Source organism: Ambystoma mexicanum, chromosome 7q, assembly GCF_040938575.1.
Source record: "Ambystoma mexicanum isolate Mex_15411 chromosome 7q, UKY_AmexF1_1, whole genome shotgun sequence".
NCBI classification, from domain to species: domain Eukaryota; kingdom Metazoa; phylum Chordata; class Amphibia; order Caudata; family Ambystomatidae; genus Ambystoma; species Ambystoma mexicanum.
Genome location: NC_090941.1, coordinates 746,997,060 through 747,013,019, shown reverse-complemented (window position 1 = coordinate 747,013,019; position 15,960 = coordinate 746,997,060). Strand labels below are relative to the sequence as shown.

The 15,960-nt window shown below is 45.5% G+C and overlaps 1 protein-coding gene across 3 annotated transcripts in view; it reads right to left on the bottom strand.

The window, feature by feature from the left end:
* The window catches only part of C7QH11orf65 (chromosome 7q C11orf65 homolog), a 387,959-nt gene that overhangs the window by 51,448 nt on the left and 320,551 nt on the right, over positions 1-15,960 (bottom strand). For all 3 annotated transcript variants that reach the window (XM_069640286.1, XM_069640287.1, XM_069640288.1), the window contains one exon: positions 12,587-12,642. In XM_069640286.1, the coding sequence (XP_069496387.1) occupies positions 12,587-12,642 (56 nt within the window). The remainder of the gene's footprint in view (positions 1-12,586; positions 12,643-15,960) is intronic.

Below are 15,960 nucleotides of genomic sequence, written 5' to 3'. Positions count from 1 at the left end.
CGGTCACCTTTGGAGTACCCCAGGGTTCTTGTGTCTCTCCAACACTATTTTTACCAAGCCCCTGTTCAATGATATTGACAATTTGGTTGTCAACTATACTAACTATGCAGATGACACCCACATTCTCATCCCTATCACAGGTGACTATGACACTGACTCGATTTTGCTCAACAAAATCCACCTCTCTATTCAAGCATGGATGGCCACTCACAGTCTTTGTCTTAACAATGAAAAGACATAGTTACTTCTCACTGGCTCACAGGCAAGACTGAATAAATTAGGTAACCAGTTCAGATCCTTTAAAATAGACGGCATCAACATAAAGGTATCCAAGGAAGTAAAAACTCTGGAAATTTATCTTGATTCGGCTTTGACCCTAAATAGACAAGTCAATGCTACAGCTTATGCCACGGTATACACATGCAAACTAATTAATGCGTGTAGCCCATTTCTGTCGACAGCAAGCTGCAAGAGCACTTACCTTATCTAAGTTAGATTATTGTAACGCCTTGTATCTAGGGACTAGGAAGCATAATGTAAAGAAACTACAAATAATACAAAATAATGCGATAAGAACCGCGCTCAATATCCCAAAAATGCAGCACATATCAGCAGCAAAACGCAACGGCCAATGGCTCTCAGTTAAAGACAGAATCACATGTAAAACTTTAACACTCCCTACAAATGCCTTTCCGACTCAGCTCCTAAATACTTAGCATGCAAATTCTCCAGAAACATATCAGACCGACCCACAGGATCCCCACACTTACACTGCCTCCAAGTTCCTAGATTCAAGCTACAGAAAGCAGCGGTTAGTAGCTTCCCCGTTCTAGCAGCTAAACTATGGAATACCTTGCCTATCGACCTAAGATCTGAACCATCCTTCTACGGCTTTAGGAAAAATGCAAAAATCTGTCTCACAAAGCATGACAAATGCGTTAACCTGTTAATTTTGTACATATCTGTAATGCACTTGTAAATAACTTCCTGTATATGTTTATCTCTGATCCTGTAATTATATATGCAATGCTCTAATGCGCCCAGATACCTGAGGGTTTGGTGCGCTACATAATTAAATAAGCAAACAAACACAATCTAAACCTAAATCCAAGATGGGAGCAAGCTACAACCATAAATAATAATAAGGCAGCCCTAGTGGCGTCTTGTCAATTAGAAAGGGCCTATACTAAAAAATAAACTATTGCCAATCCTTACAGCTAAGTTACAAAATAGTGTGGGGTAATGTTCATCAGAAAAGAAAGAAGTATTCTCAAAATGATAAGTCAGGATGGGATGGTTGGGGTCTCCCTTCCCCACGTTTTTAGCATGGGACAATGTGGGACCCCTGAGCAGAGCACACTCTTGGGCCTCGCCAGCATGCGGTTACAGTTCATTTCCCAAATATTGGGGCCTTCTGTGGCCAAGTCTCTTTCACACACAGTCTCTTGACTCAGAGGACCCGATGTGTTGTAATCCACAAAAACAAAAAGTTCCTTCAATGACTCTTCATCGGGTGATTACTCTCCGCCTTAGGATCCCCCTCTGCCGGGCTGTGATCCTTTGTGCAATGCGGGCCTCCCTCTGTCGGGTTCACTACGGCCATCCATTCACAATGTAAAATTCAAGAGTCTCAATGTCTTTTTAAACAACCATTCATTGTGGACACCCCTCAGCCGGGTTCACTCTTGTCAACACAATGTTCATGGGTGTATTCCTAATTACCCTGATTCGCAGGCATCCCTCAGCTCGGTTTAAGTTTGCCAAACACACAGTTCACTTTGCTTTCTCACAAATGCGGATTCACTTCCCTTTGCTCTCCTCCTTGTCAATGTGTCAGAGATTCTTGACTCGACCCTTGTATGACCGCTCTGACACCTTACGCCGGCCTTTCCAAGGGCCTCCTGGTACTTGTAGTTCCAACAAAGGGGACCAGCCAGAGTGCTTCGAATGAGCGCCCACGTGGTGCCTGACCACTCTGCTGCTGGTCCTTCAGTGGACTTTCTTTCAATCTTAATATACACAAGTACATACAATGTTGCCGTCCACGACCTCAAGCTCAACACAGTCCGGTTTGCTATCCGCTCTCTCCGACTCACCGGCTGTGCTGAACCCGTTGGCTTGGCTTGCCTCTGGAGTCAAGGACGGTACCACGATAGCAAGCGTGCCTCCCCACCTGGATTATCAATGCGGGAGGCCCCGGTGCACCATTGACATTTGTTACACCACACACTAGCTGTAACTCCCGGTCTTATGATTCTTGTCAGAGAGGCTTCGCGGGTCTGGGTTGAAAAGGGCAAGGGCACTTCACTCTGTGTTGTCCTCTCAAGTCTCGCCACCATTCTTCTCTATTTGAACTGCCAGCTTGGAAATTACTGGTTCGTCATGCGTTTGGCCTTGAAGTGTGCTTTTGTGCTCCACCATTTTATCTCTGTGGGGAAGGGAAAGGGCTGTCAGGTGTGCGTAGGTATTATCAATTGCCTGACTCTGCCTGTCCCTGGTGTTGAGACAGGTCAGGTAAAAGGCTTGAGTGTTAGTCTGTTGTCTGTAGAGCTTCTACATATCCTGTGGAACTACCCATGTCTTCCTCCTACATATGATGCTGAAATACATAAAGCGTGGGGTGGGGAAGAGTAATTGGTATTTGGCAACCTATTTCCTGAGGGGCGATTTGTGTCGCTGGACGACTTCAAGGCTAAAATGGGTGACAATTGTATAAAAGTATTGCAATATTATTGTATAAGAGAAGCCGCCTTGCGGCTGTGGCCATCCTTTCAGCAGGAACCTGAAACACATGACTGTATCACTGCAATAACTAACTGATGGGGGAGAAAATAGGCGCATGATTTTGAAAACCTATAACATAGTCCAAACTGGGCAGTATTGCAAAAACAGAGCGCCCCTGAAATGGGAATGAGACTTAGACATTGAATTTATAGATATAGAGATACAGTGAAGGAGGTGTTGTCTCTTAGCCAAGAAAGTATCTATGAATGCCAGCTACCAGTTGATACAGTTCAAAATACTTAATCAATTGCATTACACTCTGGCCAAAATTGCTAAATTCTCCCTGAATGCAGAAGATGCATGTTTGAAATGTGGTATAGCTCCTGCTAACTCACTTAATATGGTCTGGAACTGTCCTCCTATTAACCAGTATTGGCAGGGTGTGGCCAAAATACTAAACGATATTGTAAAGGTTCACTCCAATATGCCCCAATTAAAATATCTGCTAGGAGATATCGGTAAGGTATCCATTGTCACAAGACTTTAAAATAAATATTTTAAAAATTATTTTCCGATGTACAACATACAACTTGAACATTTCCAGTTAACATATCCACACTTTTTCTGGGCCTTTGTGGGTGTTTTCGATCCCGGTTCCCACATAGCGCACACAACCATATATTATCCTTCATGTATTACATTCTCTGGTATATTTCTTGCATCTGTTTCTTGACCTCCCCCCAGAACTGTTGGATTACTGGGCAGGTTTTCCATATATGTCGTCAGTCACTTACTGCCTTGCAACCCGTCCAATACTGTTCGGATGCTTGAGGAAACATTGCTTGGATCCTGTCTGGCGTAAAATGCCATTGTAGCAATACTTTAAACCACATCTCCCTTAACTGTATAGAGCGGATTAATTTGGGGATAGTTCCCCACAGGAATTCCGACTGGCTTCTTGATATGGTTCCTCCCAATGTTTTCCCCCATTTCCTCATGTAGTTCCACTGCACCCATTCTTCTTCTTCATTCAGGTATTTGTAAATATTGGATACTATGCTTTTCGAGCCTGTGTTTGTTGTAATAAATTGGTCAAATGGTGTTATTTGTCTTGTGGCAGCCTCTTTGATTTTTGGGTAGGTTAGCCAGTGTTTCAATTGGGTATATTTGAATCTGTCCCCCTCTGTCAGACCTATTTCCTGTATGCATTCCCCAAACATTTAAGTGTCTGCCCCTGAAACATATCCCTTATCTTCTGGCATCCTACTCTTTCCCATTTGCAATAGGTGTCTTTTTGCATTCATGGTAGACATTCTGGATTTCTGAACAGTGGGTCAAATGGGGAAAGTTTTACTGAAAGTGCTCACCTTTCCGTTACTCTGTCCCAGGTCTCAACTCTTACCACCCAAGATATCACTGATCCTCATATTTGGGTGTCTTCTTTTTTCGATCCACAGGATCCTCTGTAGGGGGGTACCGCAACCACCCTGTCCTGTCGTGCCCATATTTTGTGTTGGTCTTTCCTTAGCATTCCCTGATGACCCGTAATTGTGCTGAATCATAGTATCTAGCGAAGTGGGAAATGCCATGCCCCACTTATTCCTAGGGGCAGAGAGTATGGCCATTGCTACCCTTGGTGGCTTCCTCTTCCATATGTATGCAATAATGGTCCTATTCAGGGAGTGGAAAAAGGTTTTCGGAATTCTGATGGGTAATGCTGGGAAGCAGTACAATATTCTCGGTAGTATCACCATCTTTACTGTCGTCATTCTCCCCCAGCATGTTATCGCAAGCGGGTTCCTTTTCATCAGGTCTGTTTTAATTTTTTCCAGTAGTTGCGGGTAGTTTGCCCCATACATATCTCCTATCTTTTTTGTAAGGATTATGCCCAGGTACGCTATGTCCTCTACTGCTTGCTTCAACTGTGTGGCCGATTCCACTCTATTCATTACCTGTTGGTCCACTGAAAGAATTTAGCATCGCAGATTTTTGCCTGTTTTTTTTTAATCCTGAGAACGTCCCAAATTCTTCCAATTCTCTCATTAATATCGGTAGTGAGTTTTCCAGGTTTGACAGGGCTACGAGCATATTGTCTGCAAATGCTATCGTTTTGTGCATTTCCCCTGCCATTGTTATCCCCGTCAGCTGATCTGATTCCTGTATCCTAATTAGTAGGGGTTCTGGATATTTAGCAGTGTAGCAGGCATAATGGACACCCTTGTTTGGTTCCACGTCTTAGTTTTACCTTGTCCGATAATAAGCCGTTCAGTGTTATGCAAATCGATGGCGTCATATGATTACCCTGTACCAGTTTGAGATACTTTGTCCCAAACCTCATATGCCTCAGTGTGTTAAACAGCATTGACCATTCAACCCTATTGAAAGCCTTTTTGGCGTCTAGAGATACCAAGATTGCTGGGTAATTGGTTATTCCTGTTTTTTCTATTAAGTGACTAACTCTTCGAATATTGTCCAGTGTGCATCTGGATGGTATGAAGCCCGATTGATCCTGAACTATTAATTTCGGAAGGAGATGCATCAATCTCTTAGCGAGTATCTTGGTGTACACTTTAGCATCTAGGTTTATTAATGCTATTGGTCGGTATTACCCTGGGCTTGTCAGGTCTTTCCCCTGCTTATGGAATACTACGAGTTTTGCTTCGTTCAAAGAGGGGTATATATTTACCTTAATTGAAAATCTATTCAATAATTTTGTAAGAATTGGGGTTAGTATATCCCCGAATTTCTTGTAGAAACTGGCCGGGTGTCCATCTGGGCCTTGGGCTTTGTTCTTTGGCAGCTCATTTATTGCCCTTTTTACCTCTTTTTCTCTTATGTCCTCATCTAGTAATGCCCGTTCTACTTCAGTTAACTGCGGAAAAGGGAGATTTGATAGGTATTTCTCCTGCTGTACTTCCAAGGGGTTTTCTGATGCGCACAGCCTCTGATAAATGTCCCCCATATCTTCATTTGTTGTTTTCTCCTGTCCCTGGCTGTTCCAGCATTTTATTATAGTTTGGTACCCCTTATTTTCTTTTAGTTGTCTGGCTAGGTGCCTGTCCGCTTTATTAACTTTTACATAGTACCACTGTTTCAGGTATAATAATGCCTTCTCTGCCCTCTTCGTTCTAAGTGTATCAAACTGTCCATGAATATGTCTCAACGCCTTCCTTAATATATTATTTGGGGTTTTTGCCATTTCCTCTTGAATATCCCTTAGGTTCCCTTCCAGGTCTTTTTCCCATTGTCTACTCTGTTTTTCTTTCCCTGCTTAAAGTGCTATGAGGTACCCCCTCGTAACCGCTTTGAATGCATCTCATAATATTTCCGGTGCCACTTTTCACGAGTCATTCAACCTGAAATATTGCTCAATCTATTCCCTTATTGTTTGACACTGAACTGGGCCATACAACAGGTCTATGGGGTAATTCCAATTCCATAAACACCCCTTCATTCTTCCACACTCCAAAATCTTCATCCGCAGTGGGGCAGTCTGACAGAGAGATTGATCCCACTTCAGTTTCCCTTATTTTCCCCAGAAAACCTGGCCAAATGTAGTCTATCCTTAAATTGGAGGAGTGTACGTGGGAATAGTGCGTGAATCCCTGCTCCTAGCCTCTAATTAACCTCCAAACATCATGGAAGGCTAGTGTAGTCATCTTTTGTTTTAACGCTTTGGATGGGGCTGGTGTTTTCTGTGAGCTGTTCTCACTCCTGTCCTGGGCCGGGACCCAAGCTATATTGAAGTCCCCCGCCAGTATGATATCCCCTTTTGAGAAAATCTCTGACTTCCCTTAAGTACCCATTGTGTCCTGTATTTGGTGCATAAATTGACGATAAGGTAGCCCTCTGGACCCCCAGGACTACATTCAGAAATATGTATCTTCCCTCATCCGCTTCAGAGTCCAGTACTTGGGTACAGTAGTGCAATCAGCACGCCTACCTTTTTCCCCCTGCGTTAGCTTGCTATATTTGAGTGTATCCCCAGATTTTGTATTTCCCTTTTTCTGCTTCTTTTATATGTGTTTCTTGGAATATCAATATATCTGCTTTTACTCCCATATGAGGTGTTCCATCTTTTTCTTTTTGACTGGAGTATTAAGCCCCCTCACATTGTACGTTAGTATTTTTAGCTCCTTCATCAGGAATTTTCTTCTCCCCTCCTACTGTCCACCGCTCCATGACTTTCAGTAGTTCCACTTCTGGACCCTGCCATCCCACCCCTTCCCTCTCCCCAACTTAACACCTTCATCCCCAAACTCAAACTCCCCCCTTCCCTTCTCCTGAGGAGGGCCCAGGTTATTCTCGGGCGAAGTGTTTGTTGCGCCTGGTTCTCGTATCTTCCCAGAGAGATCTTTGTGAGGACTACTGAACCCCACTTGCGATTCCAAGGTATGCCACTTCTTTCCTTTCCCTCTGGGCCACATCTTATGTTACGTGATATTGTCTTACCTCTTCCTCCTCGGTAATTTCTATGTCCACATCTCCTCCTCGACTTGTAGCCTTTTGTTCAGCTTACTCTAATTTCCAGTGGCTTTTCCACTCATTGCATTGCCTCTCTTTCCCTTTTCTGCCTTTCCTTGAAAAAAAATTCCATTCCCAGGGTTTTCTGCGAGTTGCTTCGCCCCTTCGTCGCTCTTCCATAATCCCTCCTTCTCTTTGGATGTTTAGGATCTGTTCGCCCTCATCACTCGTTGTTATCCTGTGGGTTCGCCCCTCCCATGTGAGTCATAAGCCAAAGGGAAACGTCCCTTTGTATCTTATCTGCTTCGATGTTATGAATCTCACCACTGGCCCCATTTGTCTTCTTTTTAGGAGCGTGCTCTGAGCTAGGTCTTGGTACAAGTGCACCTCATTACCGTTTATTCGCACCTGCCCTGCTTCCCTTGCTTTCCTCAGGATCTGTTCGTTCTGAGCATAAAATGTTGCTGCCACTAGGACATCTCTTGGATTGGCTCCTGGTTCTATCCTTCTTGGTCCGACTCGATGTATTCTGTCCATTTGGACCGAGTCTTCCTGGTCAATTTCTAGTATTTCAGTGAAGAGTTGTTGGGCTGTGCATTTTAAATCTTTGTCCTCCACCGTTTCCGATGAGATTTTTTATCCGAATGTTAGATCGCCTGGACCGGTTTTTCAAATGTTGGCTTTGGATTTCTGGTTGTGTGTTAGGCGCGCTAGGTGGTCCGGTGTTTCATCAATTTCTTTGTGTATCTTCTTCTATGCTTTGTACAGCTTTTTCCAGTGAGTCCGTTCTCTTATAGCTTGGCCACATCCATTTAGAGTTCTTGTAATGTATGTGTTATTTCTTCTTTTAGTGATTCAAATTGCGTTTGGAAGTGCGACAAACTGGGTTTGAAATTCTTTGAACCACCCCTGCATATCTTCTTCAATTGCCATAATGCCTTCTTCTCTTGCGATTGGCATGGGGGGGCTATGGATGGAGTCCCTTCTCTTGGGGGTTGTTGTATTCCCTTGGCCCCAAAGCTGTTTGATACTGGGTTCTTGTCTTGATTGAGGGCTTTGTTGGGATGTTGATGCCGCTTTTGCCCTTGTTTTAGACATGTGAGAGCTGTACCGGGTTCTTGCATGGAGCCCTTCTCTTTTCTAGCGTGTTTGTCTACTGCTCGCCTGGATCAGGAGGGGTATTTAGTTCCCTCTGTCTGTGCTTCTTTTCTCAGATTATTGCCTGACTCCTGGGATATCTCCTTGCCGTTGCGGTCTGAATTCCCTGTCTCTTTTGGTTTTCTTGATCTCCCCCCCCCACTAGCTCTCTACACCTAATGCTTTCTGTTTCCTATTTGGCCCATGGGGGCTGGTTGGCGGGTATGGGGGCACCTGCGCTGTTGTTTTTGCCTTGTTGTCCCCTCCTGGAGTTTCTTTTCCCCCTTTGTTGCCCAGCCCGTGTTGCCCTAAGAGTGTGGGTTTAGACCTCCTTTAGGGTCGAGTTTCTTAGTGGGGTAAGATTTCAACGCCCCGCTTCCTCCTTCTGCTGGGACGTCTGGCCTTCTTTTGTCTCGGAGCACCTACTCCCCCGTCTTTGCTTCCTGGTCCCTAAGCCATCCAGCTTATCTCTTCCTTTATCCCCCTCTGATGCTGGCTCCTCCTCTCCTCCTACGCGCAACCGGAGCGTTCCCTTGAGCTTCGCTTTCCCCCTCACTCACCAGTGCTTTGTTTCTTACCACTCGGGCGGGGTAGGGGGGTAGACAGCCTATCTGACACTCTTCCAGATTCCCTACTGTGCGACACCGGGGTTCCCCTTATGTTGTGGCACCGCCACACGTCCTATGCGTTTTTCACACCTGCGAGGCTGCTGCTTTCCACCACTTGCCGCTGGTGCATTCCACTCCTTTGCTGTACCCGCGCCCTCACTGGGTATACCAGTCGCGCCATGGGTTTGGCGCCTCCTGCTTCCTCCTGCCACCTTATGCAGGCTGCTGTTGCCATGGACCAGGATGTTCCTAAGCAGGGGCATTCCCTTGCGTGGTTCTTTGCTGCGTGTTCTCTTGTCCCTCGGAAGGGTTCTTCCTGCTATTCCTGCTCTCTGTTTTGGAGGAGCTGGGTGTTGTTTCGTGTCATGTTGCCTGCATTTTAATACTCCTTTTGTTGCGGCCCAGTGGGGAGGGACGCACACACACATACACGTCCTCCTCCTCCGGCCAACATCTTGAAATCCACAAGACGGTTTTTTAACCTTGCCTGCATTGTTGCTAAAATATTGTATCCTTCGACACTGGAAATCGATATCGGCCCCAACCTATGGGGAGTGGTTAAAAGATGTGGTCTACACCAATGAGAGGGAAGAGAACTTTATTGCCACCATAATTCTGGCTTGCCAACCTAAGGACATCTGGGCTCCACTATGCATATATTTGGCTTGAAAGGAAAGCAAGGACATTTTTCAGCAGCAAGATTCCTAGATGGCTGCTATGCCAGTGTTTTAACAGTAGGGATGGTGTAATGTGTCCATTTATGTTTGTTTGGTTGTCCATGCTGGGCCCCTTCCTATCATGTCAATGCTCATTTTTGCCTTCCTATGCCAATGTCATGCGTCTGTCTATATGGTTTTTGAAAATAACGTTGAAAAAAAAGGAACAGTAACACAGTATAACTGTCTGTTAATAGGAAACTATAATGAAGTATAGTGATGTCATTGCGGGTAGGTGACTGAGTGTCGGAAGAAATTAAGCTGTCTGGAATAGTTAATACATTTCTTATGTATTGGGGTCCTTTCTCTCCTCTTTGATGCCATTGCCACGACCACATATTGCCTGCCCTAGCATTTATTATTTTTCCTTGAATCCTAGCAGACATTGTTGAGGGATTCCACCTTGCTCTACTGGTTTGAGACAATGCTAGTGAGTGGCTTTATAGATTAAACATGTGCTTCCTTGGAAAGTGCTGAGCTTGCACTCAGTGTGCCTCCGGTTAGTTGCCAAAGGACACCTGCCTGCCATTTTTTGAATAAACAGGTATACCCCTCACCTGAGGAGGATGGAACCGGACTTTGTAAGAATCCGTTATCAAATCCCAGAAGTCAATAACCATGTGTCAGATTAATGAAAAGAGAAGACAGACTATTTTAACAATATAATAAATGTTGTTTGTGGGAGGCTGGAGCAACGTGCCGGGAGTCCTAAGTAAGACACTTCGAAGATATGGGGTTGAGTGTCCACTAGGGTAATAAGGGGAGCTGAGTTGTGGGGTGGAGCAGGTTAGTTGGGTCTGAAGGGCTAGGAAGGGGTGCTCCTTGTGTTCTTGCATGAATGCAGTGCTACTACACTTTTGCCTGTTCATTCACTGAGAGCTAACGTGGCTGCTTTCCGTTTGCGTTAAGACTACAATCATGTATTGCTTATTTACATTTCAAGATAAAAAGGTACATGGTAAAAAGATTGAACACTGCAGATGAATATGGCTTCCACCCCTGCTGAGGGGAGTGGATATGGCTTTTAATGGCCTGCCAGCCCAAGCGGGCACGCGCGAACGGAGGGCGTCAGCAAAGGCTGTGGGCCGTTGAAGGCCATCTCTGCCTCCCACAGCGGTGATGAAAGCCATTCGCACCACATGGTTTATCCAGGGTCTGAATGGTCCCTCCTCCAGCACCCGCAAGAGTGGCTCCGCAAGCAACACCAAAATCTGAGGAGAGGAAAAAAAAGTAGATTGCTGCCACCCTAGGGAAAAGGGACAAAGTCTCATTTCTCTGTTCATGGCGGCAGACGGGAGCAGCGCTAGGAACGGAGCACAAAGCTCCGATCCAGCCGGTAAGTCGGGAGGGCGGGTCGGGTGGGGAAGGGGTATGGGTTGTTTTGGGGGACAGTGAGGTGGTGAAGCAACAAGGAGAGGCTCCCCACATAAAAAATTCAAAAATGAAATGGCGCCACCCGGGGAAGGGCCTCGGGTGGCTGGAAACAGCGGGCGAAGAATGTGTATTCTCGGCCACTGTTGCAGCCACATGATTGGCTCACCGCTCTTCCCCAGGTGCCAATATTAAACAAAGGAGTGGGTCTTATGGCTATTAGCCCCCCAGGTTTCCAATCTGGAAACCCAGTGTGTTAAGAAAAATGCATTTTCATTCAATGAAGGGGATGTGCGCGGCGTCCCATTCACCGAGGGAAAATACTGGCATGAGATGGCCACCATGGAACTGGAAGGCGGGGCTCCATAAGGAGCCCTGTCTCCCATTTCCATGGTGGCCACGGAGCAGCAGCAGAGGGTGAAGGTCGTTTGGGAGGGGGGTGGCAGAACGGGAAAAATAAAAGATACGGGAGGGTGTGGGGAGATGGCATTGCAGGACAGGTTAAGCAGACTTCAGGTTCCATGAAACGTGTGCTGAGATTAGAAGTTTCAGCCCGCTATCCAAGGAACCTGATTGGCTGCTCTCACCGCCCTGGGCGCTAATGAAGGTTACACATGGATCTTAACAGTGGGTGTCTTATCCAACGAGCCAGGCTATCTGCTCATGGCTGTGAATGTGCTCAATCTGCTGGGCACATGATTTAATCCAGCCAGTGCCACACAGCCCTTTTGTCATTCTGATAAACTGAGTGGCATTCAATTGAGAACTAAAAACACTTTTTCTACAGTACTATGCAACATTAAAAGTGTTAGTAGAAAACACAGTATGAAAAGATACTATCAATATATATTTTCATACATTTGTCATGGCATATATTATTTTAAGTTCTAATAAAAAAAAAAAGATTTAACAGCAATGAATACAATATTTGGCTTCCAGGGTAGGGTCAGGGAGGCTATGCTGGTGAAGGGCAGGGTCCTGGGGAATTTGCCTTTGAGAGCGCAAAGGAAGGCATATGTGTTTCTGATGGTACCAGCATTGTTGCTAGTGGCACAAAAAAAGGAAGCAGAAGAGTGCCCCCACAGAGCACGAGTGGATTGGCAAGGTTTGGAACTATGTTACCCTGGAATGGGTGACCTACTCAGTTCAGGGGGACCATCAGATATTTCTGGTAGAGTGGGACTTGGTCACGAAGTTTCTTCAAAATGACTTAAGGGCCGTCTGCGGAGACTGCAGCTGTTGGATCTCGTTTGATTAGACATTTACGAAAGAATGGAGCAGCGTTTTGGATGTCCACGATGGCCACTGTTGTTGCTGCTTCGGGAGGGGGACGTACGGAGGGGGGTGGGGGGAGGGCTTTGGTTACTGTATGTTTAAAAAAAGGCAAGGGAAGCTGCAATCTTTCCAATGCCACAGTGGGTCTACAGTAAGGCTGGATATGGGTACCCACACATGCATTTTACACCTTGTAGACGAGGGAATGTGGAGGATACACATGATGTGAACTGCATGTGTATGAGTGGTTACCAGCATTCTCAAATAAACATGAATGATATGCTACTGTACCTATGTAAGCAGTCGATGACTTGCTCGTTCCATTTTTCTTCCAGCTGCCAATATACCTAAAGAAATGCAATGTTATAAAGGTTTGACTGCTTTGCGTCCACAAATAAATAACAACGCCAATATGAATTATATTGCAGAAAAAAAGCATGTAAACAAGAAAATCCACATATGCTTGCAACAACCCCCGATTTGGCCAGTCTAAGGTCGATGTGTATATGAGATTAATCTTCTCTAACCCCAGCTCTGAATAATTTGATCTGTAAACTATACATTATTTCCTCTCGTTTGCCTACGTAACAACTTCTATTAAGCAGTATAATGGAGCATATTTTCCTGGTGGCGTAGTGTAAAATGCATGCATACAAATGTATTGCATGCCACGCCACATCTTCATTAATTTGTATGATTGAGAGGGGAGCATGGAACGTAATTGATGATTCCGCCTCCCCCTTCGTATCCACCATACAAAAACACCAGCATTTATGCCAGCATGACATTTTCATGCTGGCGTAAATGCCGTGCAGCCCATAGGAATCCACTATAAAGGCTGACTTATATCTCAATTTGTGCTGCGTAGTGCAAAATGGAAACATACAGGCAATTTCACCTGGAGTTTACACTTCCCTTTTGCACTCAGCATTACAAAATGGCGGAAATTGCACAGAGAGGACCTGTTTGCATGAAAGTGCAAAAATAGGTGGTCCCCTGCACGCAATTTACCAACACTTGCAATTGGCGTCTGCCCATAAACATGTGTGGTTATCTTCCAAGGGTCTTTGGTCATATCCTTGGGTTTGAAGGCAGCATTAATGAACATTCCAGTATCTTTTATCGCTGAATAGTTGACCACCACAAAGGTTAAAGAAACTGAGACAAAGGCAGAGGGTCTAATGAGGGGAAAATTCTACATACAAAAGGTAAACTTCACCGAGATGGGCCTTAACTCTAGAACAACCTTCTGCCAGCACATTATAGAAGGTTTGAACAGGAATTCCTGTCCCATGGGCAACAGCTGGTGCAAAACGCCACTGTGGCTCAAAGCAGCTTCTAAAACACATTCAAAGCTCCTAATTTAACTGAGTAACATATAAAGAAGCAGCATCCACACCCCAGGGCAGAGCACCTGCAATAATAGTATTTTTGTTATAACAGGGCCTGAGGGTAGAGTGAGGGCTAAGCTTTTCCTATGCCACCACGCAAGCACCTATCAAAATATGAGGCAAGTGCTGTGGAAGGGATGAGAGGATAGCAAGGTAGAGGGTGTGGTCCTCCTCCTGTTCCCTCCTCTTCCTCACCCTCCAGCCAATGACTCGTCCTGTAGCAGTCATTTAGTTACAGAAGGAGCCATGGGCAGAAGGAGGGGCTGGGGAGGAGTCGTGACTCCTTTGCCATTACCTAAGCCTTGCTTAATCTCAGCCCTTGCCTCGGGGTTTAGCAAAGGCTGAAGTGATATCAGGAGTGAATGCGCAGTTCTTGCTGTAAATCCATGAATGCTACAAACCAAAGACATGGAAGGAGAGGAAAGCCTTCTCTCTCGCCATGACTTCAGCCCATCTCTAGTGCTCTCCTGCCAGTAAATGCCTGATTTTACAGGTACTGGTACCATGTGTAAGGTACAGCCTCAAAGGTCCATAGGCTGTATAATATGAAAGAACAGCCTCAATGCCCATATAGTCTCATCTTATGCAACTCAGTGCCTCATATGCCTGATCACTACACAATATGTTATGTATAGCCTCATATGTCCAGGCTTTGCTATCACATGCCATGTATAGCTTCAAATGCCACAGTACTGCCATCTTACCATCCTTGGGAGCGACACCTGGACATATAGCTCTTTTTTAATTTTTATTTATTTATTTATTTTTTTACAATCCATATAGCTCTTTTTATCAGCTGAAAGGGCAGTTTCAATAACGCATTTCGCCAGTAGCCCAAAAAACATACAGCCGTACAACACATTTATTGCTTTGCAACTAGGTCATTCAACAGTGGTTGCACTGCTGAGTCAGCAGGTCAGAATTGCATTTGTGGGATTCTCTGGACCCACTTCGGGGCCCCTATACCTTTTGCTTACTTCCCCGGTTTCTGTAACGCTCACCTGATTCCCGTAGAGGCGCCGGTCTTGACTGGGCGTATACCGTATCTTCAAAGGTGACGTGTAACACACGGCTGGCTCTTTGGGCTGGACCTCTGTGCACTGTATGTTTGACTCGAAGGGTAAGATGTCTGCAGATAGAAAATATGGGATTAATGAACTGGGTTATTGAATGTCTCTCTCTTCTTCCCTTTCTCTTCTCCTGTAGAACCCCGAAGGTTAACGCTCTCACCTTAGGTAAGTGAACGCCGTGCTCTCCATCTGCCTCGGGGCAGGGTGCTGTAACCAGTTTCTTCACTGGATAAGGGGAGCAGGCCTCTTGACTTCAGAGGACTGCTGTCCGTCGTTTACTGCATGAACGGTAATTTTCGAGTAATTCTAATGTCTTTAAAGTCTTTAGTAATGATGTCTCTTGTTTTGCAGGGTTCCGGCGATGGTGGATGACGGGCTGAAGTGAGTTGAAGATGGAGCCCGTGTGATGAATAGAAGCGCCTGGAAGCACGTAAGTAAGCGCTTGTTGCCTGCTTCACGATGCGCTCTAACTGTCTTTTTATTTTGCAGGTACAAGTTCGGAGCGGCTGCAGGGTGCCGGAATACCCACTGGGTTAGATGTGGAAAGGAGTAATGGCACGTGAGTATTAAAGTTCCCCAATGTCTTTAAACGCACCTTGTTTTGTCTTTCAGATGCGGGATGCAGCGCCGAAGGCCTCCGGAGCGTGCGAAGAGTTGGTAAGCTTTTGTCTTTCAGATGCCGGAATGCAGTGTGAAGACCTCCGGAGCGCACGAAGAGTAGGTAAGCCTTTGTCTTTCAGAATGCAGCGCGAGGCGTTGGTGACAGCCGATGGCCCTGGTAAGTGAAGAGCTGTCACTGAAGACCGTAATGCTAACCTGTTCTTTCTTGTCTTTATAGGTGTTGCTGAAGACTGGATTCAGGATGGTAAGCCTTTTTCCTTAGGCCCAGGATCAGATGCAGAAGACACGATGAGCGTTCTGCTGCAGAGGATGCAGAATAACGCAAAGCAAGATTCATCCATCGGGTGTGGTTTAAATAGCCTCCTGTAGTGCTTAGATGTCTCCTTCCACAGCCACGCCTAGGTAAGAAAAGAGTTCCTGCTTTCCAGAAGAGTTCCAGTGTTCTGAACCTAGGGAGTGGCTCCTGCCCCACCCAACAGGAAAAGTAGTTCCAAACAGAAGAGGATCAGAGGCTCAACTGGCAGGCAAGTAAGCAGCATGGTCTGCTGCAGGTAAGTCCACCCAAGCATTATGAGCCCGGCAC